Genomic DNA, 19498 nt, shown 5'->3' with positions numbered 1-19498 from the left:
TCATTAGCGCCAGAGTTCCCGCAGATGTATCTTCAAGAAACACTATGGATAATTATATTTAGCCTGGTAGACAAAGGGTCACGGCATGGAGAGAATGAAGCTGGGGTGGAAAGAAGGAGAACAAAGGCAAAGGTCTGGCAGGAATGATTCAGGAGATGCGGAGGGGAGCACCCGCGGCTGATAACCGTCCTGGAGAAGCTGAGAGTCTCGCATTCATTCCGGAATAATCGGCGATGGCGAGGAAAACAGCCAAGCAGTGACCAAGGTAAAGCCGATGTCATCAGCTCCACCGTTTAATTTCCTAAATTATTTAAAGTAGTTATATTTACCTTCGTGTGGCCGCGGCTCCCGTTGTGGGTACGTTCCATGGAGTGCTCGTCGTTTCCGTCGTGGCAGGGAGCTTATTATTATTTCCTTGATTATATGAATGAGTAATTGTGTAAACTATTTGTAAGCATATTGAGAACATAAAACAATTTCATTCATAGAGCAACGTACCATCTGTTTCGTGGACGCAATTCCTCGTGGTGGGTTTCGTCAGTTTATTGAGGATCAACCGGCCGTGCGATGAGGATGAGAGGAAGAAAAGAAGGCGCGCGCACTGTCAGGCCGAGGTTGGGTGCCATGCGTGGTCCGGCCTGCTCGTCCCCATGGTAGACCCCCGCAGAGCCCACCCATGTACCTGGACGACAGGGACCGGCTGACCGAGTTTAGCCGCAACTTCAGCGAGTCGTCTATGTACGCATCCTATGTGACGGCCTGGAATAGAGTGGTAAGCACCGAGCCCGGATTCGGGATCCTAAGAACGAATCAAGTGCTGCTACTTGTTCCTAATGTGCATTGGAACGTTGGCGCGTGCCAAATCGTTAGGACACCCTGACCGCGGTCTCCGATTGCTTAGCGGGATTTCGCGCGTACTTCGGGGGGTCGTGAACTGCACTTCTAAGTATTGATCGAATGAACTCGGCATCGGTGTTTATTGCCGCGTGAATCTATTACCCTAACAATTTATTGATTCCGTCAAGAACAGGCCGTTATATAGGGATATCTTTCGTGCTTAAAACACCTTCTTTAGTGAGGGACCCATGTACGTTCTTGTCTCCTCTTTTTAGCGCTCCTTTTCACTCGCTTTCTTTCTTCTCCCTTCGCTACGAGCTCGCTATAAGCAATGCAGGGAGGGGCAGCACAACGGAAAGAAGTGATATCAGCGCGCTCACGACATTGAGGACGTGTGATGAAGCGTGATCGACCTATTTCGTTGTGTTTTCTGGGCATAAGCATGACTCACTGTGGAATGTTAGCAGAAGCGCATTTGATCAACACACTGTGATAGCACGCTATAGTTTCACTTCCAACAGCAAGCGACGGCAGCTACAAAGAGTAAGGAGAGGGGGTGCCTGGGAAAATGGCAACTTACGCAATCGGCTTTTATACTCAGCCATGCAAGACTGCAAGATTTGACTGAACGGTTGATAGCGAGTGTCTTCTTTTCGCAGGATGTGTCTTGTCACCAATTCCGAAGATTGGTTCGTGGTCTTTTAAAACTGTCCTAGTTAAATGTTCCGGGTTTTGCGATTCAAATTGGAGCCTTTCCCACGCGCGCCCAAATCTCTGCACGTATATGACGCCTCAACGCCGACGTCGTAGTTCACAATCGAACCTGCGACCTGATTGATTGATTTGTGGGGTTTAACGTCCCAAAACCAGAACCTGCGACCTGCTGCTCAGCAACCCGCTTTCGCAGGTCTTGTGCTACGAGGTGTCCGCGTCCGAGTCGGAAGGCAGGAGCTGGGCCATGGACAAGCTGACAAGTATCCGAAACTTCTTCCGCCGCTTGTTCTGCCGGAACAAGGAGGTCGCCACCGTTGCCGGGCGCGATGCGGAACACGCCGACGCTGCGGCCGGTGGCGCTGCCAACAACGTGAGTTGGTTCTTATGAAGTCACATCGTGGCCTCCACAAAACAAGGATACCCGGATGAACATATATATATAGTCAATGACATGAAGGTGCACTTACAAAAATGTCATTTTCCATTAGTAAACGTTTCGGCCGTGCTACGGGCGAAACGCTGACACAGATATCGAGATAGAAAAAAAAAATTAAGGGAGGTTCTCACTATAGCGGTGTCAAGCTTGAAATACGTAACTGAGGTGCATTTTTTTTCTCTTCGGTTTTGTCGAATATTCTTTTCTTTCTCTCTTTTCGTTCTTTGTCAGTTTTTCAATTCATTTATTTTTCTCCCTTTATATTCCTCAGTTGCTTCCGTTTTCTATTTTTATACCTGGTTTTTGTCCGCGTTATGCAAAAACGACGACAGTCTGGGCTTCGCACTTGATAATCATTGTCAAGGACAAGATGACTCCTCGGCGCGAACGCGTGCATAATTTGCTATGCACCTTTTCATAAACACCTCCCTGGGCGCCGCCATAGCCCTCCTTGGGCTGTGCGAATTGGCGCGTCCCCTCGAAAATGCGCTGACAACGCTGCGTCCTTAGCCTTTGTACTCCCGCGCACAGCCCATCATGGCGGTGATTTTTTTCCTTCCTGTGAAAAGGTGTATAGATGACTGGTTTTGCACGCGTTGCGCCAAGCTACAAGAGACCACGGCAGCAAACGCCAGCCCTGGCCTCTTATAAGTGCTCCGCGCGCCTTCAAGTATTCTAAGGCATCGCGTGAATATTCGGTTAAACATAGAGTAGGGTTTTAGTCGGCAGCTGCACCCAAGTTCAATGTTCCACAGCGCATGATACGAGGACTGACAAAGAGGAGACACGCCCGCTGTGAAACATTGAAATTATGCTGCACCAACCGGCCCAACGCTCAGTCTAACTTCATTGAAGACGTTGTTGGCCAGGGTGTAGTCAGGATATTTCGAGAAGATCGACCCCTTTATACCAGCTGATTGACGTCAACATATCGCTTATCAGGGCCGGCGGCACTTCCTGTCGTCTACTGCCATCAAAAATGCTGTCGCACCGTGGTGCGGATGCCTAGATCCGCGGCCGCAGTCTGCGGACGCTGCTTGGAGGAGTGATGTCGTGTGGTAGTATTTCATGTTTTGCGGGCTTTAGCGAGCATCGTCACCACGCAGCATGTACGTACGTTGCCACGAAAATAGCACGTGTTCCGTGTACGAATACAGCCGATGAGTCTAAGATGAGCGAACCTCCCGAGACAGGACAGGACAAACAACTTTATTTGGTCCTGAGAGGCAAGGCAGCGGGCCAACTATGTAGGTCCCCACCCAGCCGTTGGCTAGTCCCATGTCGGAACAGAGAGTCCATGCCTCTCCGCTCGTTCACGGGCCCTCTGCACAGCCTGAAGCTGGACGTCTCGAGAAATGGAACGCAAACGACTGACTATGCCCCTCATCTCGCTTTCATGAAGGAGGTAAGGCGGGGAGAGCGGCTGCTGCGCTCTGTGGCGGGAACGACTGAGCGAGTGAGTATGCGGCGGCCCATTCGACGGACTACTACTGTTTCTCAAGAGAGAAAGGAAGAGAAAAGTGAGCCCCGTAACTGTCTGCTTCAGCGAGCGACACCTCAACAGTGGCTCACAAGGGATGGGGGTGAGGAGGGATTAAAAGGATAGGAATAAAGGTGTAGAGAGTGTTATGACCGGCGTCAGCAGGCGCCATGCTGTCGCTGAGAAGCGTAGCCGGGCCGCGTTCCCACGCCTGGAACCCAGGTTTTCTTGGAACCAGCGTCGAGATCTGACGGGGGAGCGGCGCTCTTTTAACCCTCAAACAAGTAGCCGACTCGCCGAATGCTTATGCCCGCCAGGTATTGTCCCGGCTAGCCGGCGGATGAGACGTCACGTCGCCACGAAGCGGTAAGCCGTTCCAGAGGGGACAACAAAGACAGCGTCTTCCTTTGTAGAAACGGCGACCGCCGCCACAAAGTGCCCTGCTAATTGAGCGGACAAATTGGCGGACCGTTTGATGTCTGCTGTCCGAAGCTTGGAACCCCTCGACCAGCGACATACACGACGAGCAAGAGACTCTCTGGCGCCACCTTTAAGTGCAGTGATCTTGACTCGAAATTGGCTGTTCACGTGCGCCGTGCATGCTCGTACCCCTCACCTGTTGTGTGTGTATGTGATTGGTGTTCCACTGAAGAAGGAGGAGCCCGACAGGGCTTATAACGGCGCCGCAGAGTGCAGGACGTCGCTCTGAACCAACTAAAGGTTCAACCACCACGTTCGTAGTTTGTGAAGGCTCTGAACCAAGAAAAGGTTTAACCACCACGCTCGTGGTTTGTGAACTCTTAACCTCATGCTGTAAATATTTGTAAATAGTGCCATAAACCTTGTTTGTTTTTCGTATCCCCATCTTGTAAGCGCTCGTTTCCTCAATCCGAAGCTACACCACGCTACCACAGCACCCCGAGCCACGACAACTGGTGGCAGCGGTGGGATACGACTCAGCACCCCGAGTCGCGACAACTGGTTGGCAGAGGTGGGATTCGAAGCTACAAGTGACAACAACAGTCGGCCCAGGAGAAGCAGCTGGCTCGAGACATGGATCACGTATGGGTGAGTGCTTGGCTTTTCCTTTGAGTGAACCAGGTTCTAAAAGAGGGTAAATTTTAGAACTGGTAGTTAACTTTGCTGAAAGACTCAGTTTCGCCGTTTCGGAAAGTTATTTTGGAAGTAGCGAGCACTCAATACGATCATGGACTTACGGGAGCTGCAGAAGTCAGACTTGTTGCTGTTGTGTGAGGAATTGGGGATCGATACAAAGGGTTTGGCACGAAAACCCATAATCATTCAAGCGATTAATGATTTGGGGGCTGATGATGAGGAACTAAGTGAAGAATGGGACCTCATCATCGAAAGAAAACTAAGAGCAGCTCAGATGGAAGGAAAGAGTGAAGACGAAAGAGAAAGCCTCAAGCTAAAGTTTTTCAAACAAGACTATGAGTTGAGTATGAGGTTGGGACGCCAGCAAGGAGTACTCGAAAATGAGGCAGAGTTCGAGATGTCTAGGTACATGCAGCCATATGAGGTATCATGGGATATGGGCCTGTATCTTAGACTCTTTGAACGAAAGTGTAGTCAACTTAAGTGTGAGCGAGACACCTGGTCTCAGAAGCTACGCACGGTTCTGCCCTGCGAGGCAGCGGACGTTGTTGCGCGACTCAGTGAGCAGCACGCGAACAACTATGAAGTTATCAAATCAGAGCTGATCAGAAGATTCGGAACTTCTGTTAACAAAAAGAAAGAAAGACTCGCACGGGAGTCTGAAAGCGAGGCGCGTCGCAAAGCGCTGGAAGTTGAGGCGCGTCAGGAAGCGCCAGGACCAGGGATCGCGCAAGAAAAGGACCCGCATATTCTCGAAGGCGTCAATCTAGAGCATGTCGAGAACGAGCCCTTGGCCAGTCTCGAGATAGAGACAGTATCAAAAGACGGTCCTTGCGAGGATGAGGTGTGTGCCAGCAGCCCTAATGGGCTCAGTAAGGAGCTGGAAACCATCCCCATGCCTCGAGAGGACGTCTCAAAATTTTCACATGTAGATATGGTTAGCGCAGTGGCTAATGAGAGTGAGAACGCGACAGTTCAGGAGTGCAGCGATGCCATCGGAGAGGGCCAAGTTAATGATTCTATCAGCGTTAACAAAGATAATTTGGCCCGGCAGTCCGTCGTGACACCGAGTACAAAATGTTTGAGCGTCGGGGAAAATGTAGCACAAGCTCCAACGAGCTTCCCGACCCCTCAGTTCCCGACGCGACATGATCATGGCATCGAGAGAAAGGAGGCAAGAAAACATCGCCGAAAAAGAAAGAAGCAGAAGCGTTTGTCACTGCGTAAGCCTAGGACAGGTCCCACTCAGTCGCAAGAAAGACGAGAGGGTAGGCCGTTAATCCGTTCCAGGAAACTTCCATGGTGGCGTTCCGAGAGGTACAAGCGGCAAGCCAGGTGTAGAGGGGGGAAACGAGGTGCGTTACCCCAACGAAAAGCGCGGTTGCGCTCGACAACTTCGGGAAAGCGGCCTTGCCTGAAGGATCAAAGTCGAAAGCACAGAGTGGCTAAAAACCGCGTCGGGGCGAGCACAAAGAGACAATGTCCCCTGTCTCCACCCTGTTTCTGGCGTCCTTTTCACATTCCTGAGGGGAACAGGAAGAAGTGGAAAATGAGGTATGACGGCAGTGCACTGCTTAGAGTTTGTGCATTTTGTAGCTTCTGGCGTGCTCGAAAACCGCCGGGACCGCGACCCCATCGTGTACGAATAAAGGAACCATGAGAAAAGGGGGAACGGTCAGTTCGAGTAACTTTTGCACAGGCGTGTCAAATATTGTTACTCAGTTTTGCATTGGAAATGCAGATTTGAGCCTTTTAATTTTGTAAGTAATGTAAAGCGGTGTAAATTTTTGAAAGGGAAAACCGCCGAACTAAAGGCTGAAAATTGAAGTCCATTAATCATTTGTACGAATATACCGAGAAGGTAAAAACTGGGAAAAAATTGTTCTGTTTTTTTTTAGTGTTTCAAAGGTTTAGTTTAATATCGTATGCCTTTACTGTCATGTGGATGTGGCGTGAATTGGCATTTAAGGAAGAAGATATTAACATAGACCAGATGATTTCGTAAAATGGTTAAGTTTGGCGCAACACAGTGCAGTTGTCGTTGCGCGTTATGAGAATTGAGAGCCATTGGTGCACAGTTTTAGCGAAACCCTATGCAATTATTGTGAGGTGCATTTGATGAGTATTGCACTTAGCATTATTTTTGTGTTGTACACGGTGTGTTGCAACGTAATGTAAGGATGAACGTTTAGACCATGTGTGAAGGCCTAAGCGTTTGGTTAGTAGTGCCATGAATTTTGCAGCGCCGTAAGAATGAGAAGAATTGAAAGCGCTCAAAAGAACTCAGTGTTTTGTTTTTTAATCAAGGGTGTTAGCAAAGGCAGGTAACTAACCGAACTAACCTGCTAGAAGGCAGTGTTTGTTACTTTTGTTGAAGAATGATCTAGTGATCATGAGCAGATCCTCAAGCTTTCCCTAACCGTGAGGTAGACCATTTGGTCACAGCTTAGGTTAAGGTTGCGGGAGGCTGGTGAGTTTAATGTCTCAGTGGTAGACAATTATGGGCGGCCGTAAACAAAGACGGACGTTCGGACAATATTAGCGCTCACTGAATCCGAGTTCCTGACTGATGCTCTCAGCAGGACAGGGCCGTGTAAGTAGTCAGCGACAAAAAGAAAGAGTCGGCCGTTATATGTCTCGACGACAGTGGCAACGAGTATGATGCGTTCTACTTGAGCCAGAGTTTGGGCTCTCGTGAGATAACGTACTGCGCTTCAGGAAAGGAGTGCGCCTGCATTGTGTAGAGCATTCATCAGTGGCAGTGTTATCTCAGGGGAGGGCTAAATTTAAAGTAGATACAGGCCATTGTCCCCTTTGGCTGCAAACCATGACATCGAAGAACAGTCGCCTTGTGAGGCGGAGCTTGATTCTTCGAAAATACAATTTTGGCATTAGGTAAAAGAAGGGCAAATTGAATGGAAACGTTGACACACTCAGCCGCCATTCTGGGGTGCTCTTTCTGTATCAAAATTGATATTTTAGTTTTTTTCGTGCATCTTATGTAAATTTGTAAGGTAGCACGTCCGGTTTTTCAGCTCAAGTGAGTCCTGAGAGTTTTGAGTGTGAGCTTTTGTTAAAGCTAAGAAATGAAAATTGGTTTCCATCCCTCTTTTGGCTTGGTTTGATCGAAGGGGGCCGAGTGCTTGCTTGTACAGGTGGTCGAGTATCAGAGATGCTGTCGAAGATTCGGCAATCACCCGGACCATGCCACAAGCGAAGGCCAGTTCCTGGCATTCAACTACTGACCTTTTCGTCGTCCCTGCGAGCAGCAGTGTTGACCGCTGCCCTCCGTGACTCATCTGGCGAGGGGGAAGCTGTTATGACCGGCGTCAGCAGGCGCCATGCTGTCGCTGAGAAGCGTAGCCGGGCCGCGTTCCCACGCCTGGAACCCAGGTTTTCTTGGAACCAGCGTCGAGATCTGACGGGGGAGCGGCGCTCTTTTAACCCTCAAACAAGTAGCCGACTCGCCGAATGCTTATGCCCGCCAGGTATTGTCCCGGCTAGCCGGCGGATGAGACGTCACGTCGCCACGAAGCGGTAAGCCGTTCCAGAGGGGACAACAAAGACAGCGTCTTCCTTTGTAGAAACGGCGACCGCCGCCACAAAGTGCCCTGCTAATTGAGCGGACAAATTGGCGGACCGTTTGATGTCTGCTGTCCGAAGCTTGGAACCCCTCGACCAGCGACATACACGACGAGCAAGAGACTCTCTGGCGCCACCTTTAAGTGCAGTGATCTTGACTCGAAATTGGCTGTTCACGTGCGCCGTGCATGCTCGTACCCCTCACCTGTTGTGTGTGTATGTGATTGGTGTTCCACTGAAGAAGGAGGAGCCCGACAGGGCTTATAACGGCGCCGCAGAGTGCAGGACGTCGCTCTGAACCAACTAAAGGTTCAACCACCACGTTCGTAGTTTGTGAAGGCTCTGAACCAAGAAAAGGTTTAACCACCACGCTCGTGGTTTGTGAACTCTTAACCTCATGCTGTAAATATTTGTAAATAGTGCCATAAACCTTGTTTGTTTTTCGTATCCCCATCTTGTAAGCGCTCGTTTCCTCAATCCGAAGCTACACCACGCTACCACAGCACCCCGAGCCACGACAAGAGAGAGAAAGAGGCGTGAGGTGGTAAACCAGAGAGCGACGACATATCGAGGGGAGGCACTGCACCGTGTCGCCTGTAGGCACCCAGAAATTAGGTGCCTTCTTCTTTTTCCTCATGAACCACTAACAACAACAACATATCGAGGGGATAGGAGAGATAGGAAAGATGGAAACACGTTCACAGGAGTCCGAGGACGGGGCACCACTTGCGAGAGCTCTTGTCGGCGTCAGGAGGTGGTGTAGAGCAAGTTTAGTCGATCAGAGCTACACTGTCGTCGGAGGTCGGCGTCAGGAGATGACGTAGGGCGAGCCCAGTCGGCCAGAGCTACGCTGACGCCGGAGATCGCGAGGGCACAACCGGTCGGCACGGAATCCAGCAAGCGAGTCGCCGACGGACGAACCACTGGGCTGACAACAGGGCAAGGTTCCATTTGGCGTTGCATAAGTTTGTTGCCAGACTTTGGGGTGGTTGTTGCCAGATTGCTGCTAAATTTGGCAGAAAATGTTTCTTCTGTAGTTGTGGCTTTTTTGTAAGAGTTTAGTGCTATCCGCGGTGCACTTCCAGGCGTACATAGCTGTAGCATATCCGACGTACTCCGATTAACCAGCCTTGGAACGCTTATTCATCACATGTATATACGAGTCCGAACGATGTGTCTTGTGCTGACACAGCTAGGGGAAGCGTAGCGTCCCCCGTCGTAGCGCGCGGTCGACGCGACACGATCAGCTGAAAGAGAGAAAAAAAAAGAAAAATAAGGGGGAAGGGGGGCAGCGCATCCCCTCCTGCGACTCTAATCAGTTTTCCCCGTAATCCCTAATACTGAGACGCGATATCTTAATCGCACAGCTGCGCACACAGCAAGAGAACGCGCCTCGACTTCTGTAATGGGAGGTTCATTCCGTTAATTAAAACGGCCTCTTAATTGCACGGCAGCGCCGCGCTCAACTTCTGCTAGGCGCGGTATATTCCGTTAATTAAAGCGGAATTGAAACGGCCTCTTAATTGCACGCTGCTCGACTTCTGCTAGGCTCGGTCCATTCCGTTAATTAAAACGGAATTGAAACGGCCTCTTAATTGCACGGCAGCGCCGCGCTCGACTTCTGCTAGGCTCGGTCCATTCCGTTAATTAAAACGGCCAGCGTCGCTCATGCACTCGCGAAATTCACCGCGGATAGCACCAAACTCTTACGAATTGAAGCCACAACTACAGGAGAAAAATTTTCAGCCAAGAAGTGCACCGCGGATAGCACCAAACTCTTGCGAAGAAGCCACAACTACAGGAAAAAAATTTCTGCCAAATTTAGCAACAGTCTGGCAACAACAACCCTTCCAGTCTGGCAACCACTTATGCAACGCCAAATGGAACCTTGCCGACAACAGGGCGAAGCGACGTTCGCCGGTTTTAGGGGAAAGGGTAGAGAAAAGAAAGAGAGGTAGGGACCCAGGTGGGAGAGGGGTGCGAGCCGTGATGCGGCGGGGGGCTGAGACAGCGACGGCGAGGTGCGGGCCAAAGGAGCTTTGCTCCTCAAAATATGATCGCTTGTCTAGGAATGCCATCTACAGCGTAGGGAAAACGCACTCGTACATATAAAGCGAATATTTAAAATTTTTACATAATTGGTCTTAAAAGCGCTACATGACGACAAACCATACGTAGTTGGTTTCATTGTGTTGCGGTTAACTTTAAATATTACTTCTAGTTACGTGTACCACCAGATGTGTGCATGAACAAGTTTTTGTGTGTGGGGGGGGGGGGGGGGGGAGGTAGTAATAGATACATATTGATTGCATGATGCTTTGTTCCTGTGTGTTGTGACTGTAAACAGTCGAGCAATCACATTTCTTTTTTTATTTTTCATAATTTTATACAGACAAATGCGGCCAGCAAACATGACGAGCAGCTGGGAGATCACAAGGATCTCGGCGATGACTACAACAACCAAGTCGCAAGGCCAGCGCAACTGAAGAGTCCCTTCACACACAGTCTGAAGTGTGGACAGTTCTAGCGTCAGACGGCATTGCTTTCAAAGCAATGTGCGATATTTGTAACGCACCACGCCATGCGTTGTGCCTGCAGAGGGGAAGTCTAAACAGCCGTCACTGCAACTAGCTACGGCCGTCTGTAGATGGCGTGGCATGTCCAATAAAAATCGCCGCTTCAGTTTTTATAATGTGCTCGCATATACACAAAAGCTTTTTATTGGTACAGTTACATTTATTTTATTTCCGCGAGAGAAATATTAAGTTTTGTTTCCTCTGTTTGCTAAAGTGCTTAATGCATGCGAAACTAACTGGCGTGTTTCCGAGTATTTACAATAGCATAGAACAGTAGTGCACCGAACGATATAAAAAGCGACGGAAATTTTCACTCTATGAAATGTGTAAAAGGGATACCCTTAGTGGGGGTTGATTGAGAAAAACAGCACGACATATTGTATAATACGTTGCATGCAAGACCACATAGGGAGTATGTATATTGTCATGGTAATAAAATGGAAGTCAATTTCGCAGCTAGCCTCCACAAAAGCTCCGCAACGTACTAATACCAAACTGTCTTGCACAACAGACAAAGACCCATTGTATGCTCATGTCAATATGTATCTCTTGCAAGATGTGAATAAAAGAGATGAAATTTTCAAGGGGCTCATTTTTTTCTTAAAGGCAACAAAATGTTTCCAACTGAAGTATAAACTAAAGAAAGCATAAGATATGCTAATTATTGTTAATAAGTGTAGCAATTACAAGAAATTGAGATGAATTTCTGGACAAAACGCAACTTTTAAGTCGGTGTGATCGAAACTTTTCACATAATGGTGACAAAAAGGGTTATTTTTTTGTCCACTTCTTCATTTGAATTTGCAACGCAATTACTACACTAAGGTTCAAGACATTATCCGCGATGCTTTTATTGGCTAATTGTCTGTTACATTCAATAAGTGGGTCTTGTGACAAACAGGCTTCAGGGCACAGTTTTCAAGACACACGGACTCTAATGTGCTCACAAAACAATAAGCATAATTGTTTTTTGAGAAAGCCTGCCTTTGCATAGCAATAGATGCGTCAAAAACACATGCAGATTTGCTTCATATATAAAGTTTAATGGTTGGTGATAAGGTCAATGCGTCTAGCGGCTATGATCGGGTGGTTAGGAACCATCTTGAGCCTATTAATATACCCTTCAGTTAACTAACTGACTGCTTTACATTGAACTATAAATTATTCAGGTCTAGATCCAATTGTAACGCTGCTGCGACAACTCGAGTGGTCACAGTGCACGGCTGCTGACCTCAAAGATGTAGCTTCAATTCTGGCCAAAGTTTCTGAGGGCGTGGCAGACTTTTAGCTCATGTACTGTTCAATGTCAGTGCAGGTTAAATAACACAAGATGACAGGAATTATCCAGAGCCCTCCACTATGGTCCCTCGCAGCACAAGTCGATCAGTTGACGTTAAACCCCACAATCCAATCAACCAGTAGTAATAACATGTGCAGTGTGCAACAGTGTCTTTTTGAAAATGCGTGCCCGACTGATTTGATGCCCTCGATGCCCAGAATGTTTGCGCATAGAAGCTACTTCCACGGTGCCCAAAATGCTGCTTATGGGGATACTACAAGGATTGGTGTAAACATCACATGCAATGTAGGGTTGATGTACATACTTGCCCTATAGGAACATATACAGGAACTCTAATGTAGTGTCTAGCCTCCACTCTTAGCAGAGAAAACATATCAAGTTTCGGGTGGCCCTTCGATGCTGAGGACACTTTTGCCTCTGGAATCCTCTGCCTCCATGTAGCCACACCTGTTCTCATACTACAGTGATTATTAAACCCAGGTAAACCCCATTAACAAAATCCCAGTGTTCTGTCAGTCACGATGGGTATAGTTCTATTAATGGGTATCTTCACGGTCCGAACATACTTGAGCCGTGAAACTGTACAAATGACGAAACTGTGGCATTCTTTTGTAATATTTTGCATATACAATGCAAGGAGCCTTTGCTGTTGATAAAAAAGCACTGCTTTGACTAAAGAAGGGCATATCGAATTATATATACTAACATCACCTCTGAACAGCATGTATACATTTCATCACGCGTCCCCTTTACACACTGTCACAGATCTCTTTCCTGTTTTGATCGAGGCCTATCCGAGTGATATCCCAACAAGTGGTTCCTTTTTGTAACTCGGGTAATGAGCTATTTACAATTAAGGAATTTGATTCCAGTTGAGCTCAACACTTGTGATGGAGAAATGCATCACTGCAATCAAAGATATGAACCACCAGTAATTTTGTCAAATTTATTTCTTTTTTCAGCCACAACTGCTTTCTGTCTAGTTCAGGTAAACATACGACCACACAGTCACACATAGACTATGACATAAAAATTTTGTACCGGTGCACCTCAAGCACAGTTCAGCACCACTCTTCCTTTATCTAGCTTGCCGATTTTGATGCCATCGTGCAGGACACAAAAGAACGAATGCACAGCTTAATCCTAGCTCTCAGCTTTGTGTGCCTCATCCTTTCCTTCAGTGGCGTCCTTCGCTGCCTTCTCCTCCTCTGCAATGGCTGCACGCCGGTTCCTCCACGCCTTCATGTAGATTTTCGGATGCACACTTGTGTACCCTGCCAAACCTAAGAGCATGCCCGCTCCCGGGCTCGTCTTTGCTCCCTGCCCAAACCAATAGCTGAGACGGTCAAAGTTGATGGCCACTAACTTCTCGTTACGCTCGTTGGGCATCGGGTCGAAGGAACCAATCTGTTCGATGGTGTCCTCATCACGAGGCCGTCGCCGCAGCCGTGCTGCCACGAGGTGGTAGAAGGGTCGATTCGCACAACCCTTCAGCAGCAGCTGAATACGAACCTTTGGGACAGCTTGGGCTACAAACAAAAAGCGATTTTCTTGTTAGGAAACATGGAGGTGTGCATAAATAAAGAAAAATAGAAAAACATACTCTTACAACATTCTTAACAAGCGCAAATGTAACAAAATGCATGACGCACAAGCTTACACTAATGCCGGTGTTACAAGCTATAGAGAAGTACGTATATAAACTTACAACCCGTTATGTAGCACACTGATCAAATAATCAATTCCTTCATAGTGAATTTCTCAATCTAGTCATTGGATCACATTTTAGAGCCATGTCGCACACTCGCTGCGTCAAAAATCAGTCGTGCCCTTGTTCGGGCTGATGAAGTTTTGAGAATTTTCTGAAGAATTTATATGTGGGGTTTAACGTCCAAAAACCACCATATGATTATGAGAGACGCCGTAGTGGAGGGCTCCGGAAATTTCGACCACCTCGGGTTCCTTAACGTGCACCCAAATCTGAGCACACGGGCCTACAACATTTCCGCCTCCATTGGAAATGCAGCCGCCACAGCCGGGATTCAATCCCGCGACCTGCGGGTCAGCAGCCGAGTACCTTAGCCACTAGACCACCGCGGCGGGGCAGATTTTTCTGAAAAAGCCTTGACTATTAACCTCAAGCATAAGACTAGGTCAACATACTAGTATTTCAATTATCCATAGTGGTTAATTGTTGCTCCTAGACCACAGGGTGCTTTCACAAGTTTCTAAGCCACTTTTCAATCTAGTACATGGGTCATACTGTGCATTTTCAAACGCGATCCAGGCCAACGTGCCACGCGTAACACCCATACAAGGCATACGAACTATGCTGCCATGAAAAACAATGTCACAAGATGACCCCACAATGGAAGGCATGAAATTTACTGGTGCGGGGGTCAAGAGTTCTTAGGCCACTACTCCATGAAATGTATTCATATGGAAGCGAGGTCTCAAAACTTTCTACCCCCCTCCCTCGTACCTATATACTGCAAGTTTTAATGAGGTATTTAATTCAGTACATGTAGAGTGGCAAGAAATGCATGCATAAACCAGCCAACTTCCAAAATTAGGGAATGTCATGGCTTTTACTCACTAATCACCAAACAAACTTTAGGAGTCCTTGGCTAAGTGAAACTATGCTTTACTGACAGTCGAGCGAAACCCATAAAAATTAACACCGGCGTCAGAGTCTGCCTTTTGATCGCCATCAGGCCTAATCCGCATAGAATTTCTCGACCATGATTGGCCCCTTCGCAAGCTTAGAGAATAGCGGCGATGCCACTGTGCACACGTGAGACCCAAGCAAGGTTTGAATTTTGCGTCGAATAGAGGCCCCCCGAAAATAGCGTCGAGGCCACAGCGCAAAACCCAAACACGGTTTGGGTTTTGCGTTGGGGAAGCTATTTCTAGAATTTAGCGGGAGTCCCAAAGCTTGCCTCAAAAGCTTTGCGTCAGGCAAACGTGACGTAACCCACTGAAGTGACGGCTAGTGACCTAGTATAGGCGGAGTGTCCACAAAGACGCAGACCCTATTGGAAAAATCGTAGCTTTTGCTTGACCCAAAGAAAGCACACGCAATCGGCTTTGGGGCCCCAAACTTACAGGGCCCCTATTCGAAAATTCCCCACTATAAGGTAAACGATCAGAGCGGTGCTCATTCTGCCCAAATCATCAATCGACCACAAACGCTATTTAGAGTACTACACAGACGTTCTTCGAAAGAAATGATGCGCAGTGGTCGCGTACAAAAGAAATAATACTAAAAATGTTGAAGGAATGGAAATCTGTAGGCGCAAGGTTACTTAGGCCGTGAAACTAGCAGAAATCCCTCGAGTGCGTTGCCAGAGTGGATGGATTCCCGCAGTTATATTGTCAAGGACTTGTACTCCGTAATTGTGAGTAATGACACGAACATGAAATAGGCATACGCACCTGCCATGGTACTGGCTCTTAGGGCGAACGCAGCCTCAGGAAATTCTTCGTATTTTGCAGCCACACGCCCTGCGATTGCTTGCTGCCGCCATGTGCTAGCGCGCCGCGCAGCTAGCGACACCAGCGGCAAAGATGTTGGTGGTTTTTAAAAGAATAGAAAACCTACAAATCAAACCTTTTTGTTTAAAAAAACAAAAAGGTGCTTTTACTGATTTTAGCTCTTGAAGCTATAACACATGACTGTTACTTACACTATAGCTTCTCAAGTTTTGGTTTCGGAACTTTTACTGGCCATGGTCGATGTGCATCGATGTGCAGACGACGCGGTGGCCGTCTGCGAGGTCTCCAAGTCGTGGCCCTCGTGGCTTTTGGACCAATCCGCTAGTCACATAGTTGTGGGAGTTCGTCGATTTATAGGCTTCAAGCTCATCTCTTGTTGCGAAGCTTGTGCAAGGTAGTCCTTAACGTGCGTGAGCTCGACGCGAGGATAACACTTTACGTACACAGCTTCATCGCTGCTGAAGTAGGATACGTCGATGCCGCCGCAAAGGTGAACCTTATGTTCGTAGCGAAGTTTCGCCGGACCTCGGAGATCACGCACGTAAGCACTCAGTCACACTCCACCACTTTGGTACCATACGTAGCGGCACGCACACCGCTTGAAATGGGCGCGCCCGGACTACTGACTGGCGGTTCCACAGAGAAAAGTAGCGACACTCTCCTCCATGTCCTCTCCAAAGTGTCCAACCCTCCTCTTCTAAGTGTCCAGACCTAATCTATATCTTTCTCCGAACAGTCATCGTGCGGACGCCGGCCCTATAACCCGGCTCGTGCCACTTTCCTATCAAGAATGCTATGTCACGCTCATGTCACGCTGATAACCCGCGCGATGCTCGTCGCGGCCCGAGAGGCGAGGGGGATTATGCGCGGTGGTGGTGGTGGTAAGGCCAAAAAGTAAAATAATATTTAAAAAATTCTAATGCAGCGTTGTGGGCGGCCTTCAGGCTGCCAGTTGCGGCGTGGCGGCTCGGTTAAAAGAATGGCGGTACTTTCCTAAAGTATCCAGGGACTTTAATTGGCAGTAGAGGCAAACGCCGCTAGCGCCCCAAGCGAATGACGTCGTTTGGCGAGCTTGAAAGGAAATGTTATGCATACACTGCGAGTGCGTTGTTTGCTGCAGTCGTTGTCTGTCACACGTACTGTTCTCACTCTTATTTTCCGAGATGCGCTGAAGTGGCTAAAATGGCAGGGTGGTCAAGAAACCGCCGGCTAAGACTACCCGCATAGAAGGTGTGCAAGTCCCCCGGAAAGCTTAAGCTTATTGTGTGATTGCCAAATGGACTAATGCACATGTACCACAGGTTTTGTAGATGTTTGTGGCAGAGTGAGGATGCTACTGTGAGATGCTACTGTAAGGACACGGGTGATATATATATGCTAGTGATGTACTTTTGTTGTTGGGCCACCTGCATGACGACTTGCTGATGTAGCAAATGGGAGAAAAACAAGAAAGACATATCGCGGGAGCTACTTCAGTCCCTGTATTATCTAGCTTAATTCCTATACTAGGCATCAAGCTGTCGACCAAGCTTGCTGTAAACACAGTTAAAATAGCTTGTTTTTTATTTCTAATTCTATCAAAACAAAATTCTGAAAATGTCTGAAAAGTTCTTAGTTTGGTCTTATTCAAGACGTTGCTTAGCCAACTTCGTCACGTAAGCAGGGCTAACCAACGGCCAGACGGGCAACCAACGCATCTGCACTATTTGACTCTAAATAGCTTTTTTCGTGTTTCATGCATAAAGTTTATGGTTTCATGGGACTGAGGCTATGTATGTATGGTTTCCGCATAGCACATGAATGAATGAAGTAGTAGCGTTTCCAACATTTTATATGCCATGTTTGAGTGCAGACAGAGCACTACTAAATTTGTCAAAAAAAAAAAAAGCATTATGGTAAACACAAATGTGATGAACAAACACACACACACAAACTAAATATCTTTCTCAATGGAAAACCAACCCACATAATAATGAACTTGCTCTCTTTCAATAAATGCCACCCCCCTTACAGCAGTTTCCACACCCAGCGTCACAATATCCAATATTTCAACAAGGAAACTGCCAAATGCTAGCTCACCTAAAATTTGAAAGCAAAGCTCATCAGGAGGAGGAGTCACAGCAGTGACAAGCTGCCACATTAATTTTAAGCTTAGGCATAGCTATGAGATTAGGAGGAGCGCTACTGCTCTAGTCATTTGTGATGGAGAGGAGTGCAAAGCCTACCCATACACCAACCAATAGGAATCCTGTGCACGCTTATGGGGCAAAGTAAATATACATTGCTAGAACAGTGAAAAACTTACACAAGGTAAGCAAATATAGGGCCCATTTCTTGCATGTGCAAGAAATGGGCCACGACTTTATGAAGCACTTATGAAGCTTTCCCTCCCCACTCTGCCATCCTCTGCCACAAGGACAAAAGTGTAAAATGTAAAAACTCTTACGCATGTGCTTAGTGTACTTCCATGTCTGAGAATTACCGTGTGCAACTTTGTGCACACCGTAGCTTTCACTGAGATCATGGCTGCCATTTTGGGTATTAGCCCATTATGATGCTACGCATGCCAAGAAGCATTTATTTCTTCTCACTCAAATGCACATGACCACAAGATGCATGCTCTTGCTCGAATGTGTGGAGTTGCAATTGTGCGTCTTCGTTGTTAACCAAATGCCCACGGCTCACCATATGATAGAAACAGAAAAAAAGTTACCGTGGGTGTCATATTTAGGTTGCTGTAACTACAGAGAACTGGCTGCATTCACAACATTGCATGAAAACTATCTATGTAAAGGAACACTGTAAAGAAGAAATGCTGTTGAAACTGAAATGCCAGGTTGTATGTGCCAAAATTTCACACGGAATCATGGCACCCCATTTGTTTTTCTATCAATGATGAAAAAAAATAATAAAAGCAGTCAGCAACACTGAATCAATGTGTGTGGTAGCCGTGATGCTTCCTGGCATGCAAGGGAGTCAAGGAATGAGCATGTCTGGATCAATGTTTTTATTTGTCTATGTTGCTATTGCATGTTTATGTACAATTTTATTTACAACAGCTTGACAACAAGTTCCAATGCAGCATATACGCTTTCTTCTTGTACACACAGTTGTGGTATCTGACAACAATCCCACAATGCTTTCTCGTCTTCAGGCAGCACACTCCAAATGCACGCACGCAAAAAGACACAATTTCCTTCACTTCAAAAAAAAAAGGTAGTAGTGGTACAGAAGAGATATCCCAAGGACATTTTAACCACGCAGGGATGTGAGCTTCGGGACCGAGTAGTCTTGTGGAATGAATGCCTCAGAGAGCTTTTGACAAAAACACCTTTATCCCCTTCCTTGGAAAAGTGACGGCACGGTGAACTACCGTGAGAAACATCAATCCTGCCTATGGCACACGCGCACTGTCAATGCGCAAAGCTTCGCGTAATCCTCTTTCGATCTCGCCCTAAAGCGATGAATGTCTGTGAGCAATCGTCATAGAAACAGGCCAGGTACAGGTCCTTCGACTTATCACACTGGGCTGTGCGCACGCGCCTTTGGCTACCGAAACGAGCCAAGGCAGACAACACTCTCAACACCTTACGGCACTGGCATAAAAAAAAATTGCTGGCTGCGAAAATATAGCCAGCGAGGTTCGAGACCATACACGGCATCACCCTCTAGCTGAAAAGAGGCGTGTGGTCCTTCTTGTAAGCGTGAAAATTGTACTGCAAGCCCGCACGCACACTCTGAGGCAATACTTGCTGTGGTGTAGACTTTCAGGAAAGAGAAGAACGAAGCTCTGTGGCGCTTGCAGAAAACGTTGCAAGGCTGCAGCGTGTTCGGCACTCGTTTCCAGCGTGTAAGAGGAGGACCAATGTGAAATTTAATGCCCGAATTCAAGCCTCCTTCGCTTTTCAGAACAAAAGTGGAAAAGTTCTGAGGAGGACCACTTAGCATGTTTCGGCAATTAG

The 19498-nt window shown here is 47.5% G+C and overlaps 2 protein-coding genes across 2 annotated transcripts; one reads left to right on the top strand and one right to left on the bottom strand.

The window, feature by feature from the left end:
- Positions 1 to 585: 585 nt before the first annotated feature.
- Positions 586 to 10867, top strand: LOC142817778 (uncharacterized). The gene is made up of 3 exons (XM_075895418.1): positions 586 to 772; positions 1745 to 1921; positions 10558 to 10867. Exons 1-3 carry the CDS (start codon positions 677 to 679, stop codon positions 10690 to 10692), a joined length of 408 nt encoding a protein of 135 aa, XP_075751533.1. The 5' UTR covers positions 586 to 676; the 3' UTR covers positions 10693 to 10867.
- Positions 10868 to 12973: 2106 nt separating this feature from the next.
- On the bottom strand, positions 12974 to 15605 carry mRpS16 (mitochondrial ribosomal protein S16). The gene is made up of 2 exons (XM_037425540.2): positions 15477 to 15605; positions 12974 to 13570 (listed from the first exon to the last, which is right to left on the bottom strand). The coding sequence occupies exons 1-2, from the start codon at positions 15481 to 15483 to the stop codon at positions 13185 to 13187; spliced, it is 393 nt and encodes a 130-aa protein (XP_037281437.2). The 5' UTR covers positions 15484 to 15605; the 3' UTR covers positions 12974 to 13184.
- Positions 15606 to 19498: the final 3893 nt, after the last annotated feature.

The sequence above is a fragment of the Rhipicephalus microplus genome, chromosome 5 (genome assembly GCF_043290135.1).
Source record: "Rhipicephalus microplus isolate Deutch F79 chromosome 5, USDA_Rmic, whole genome shotgun sequence".
NCBI lineage: Eukaryota > Metazoa > Arthropoda > Arachnida > Ixodida > Ixodidae > Rhipicephalus > Rhipicephalus microplus.
This window is presented reverse-complemented; position numbering and strand designations above follow the sequence as displayed.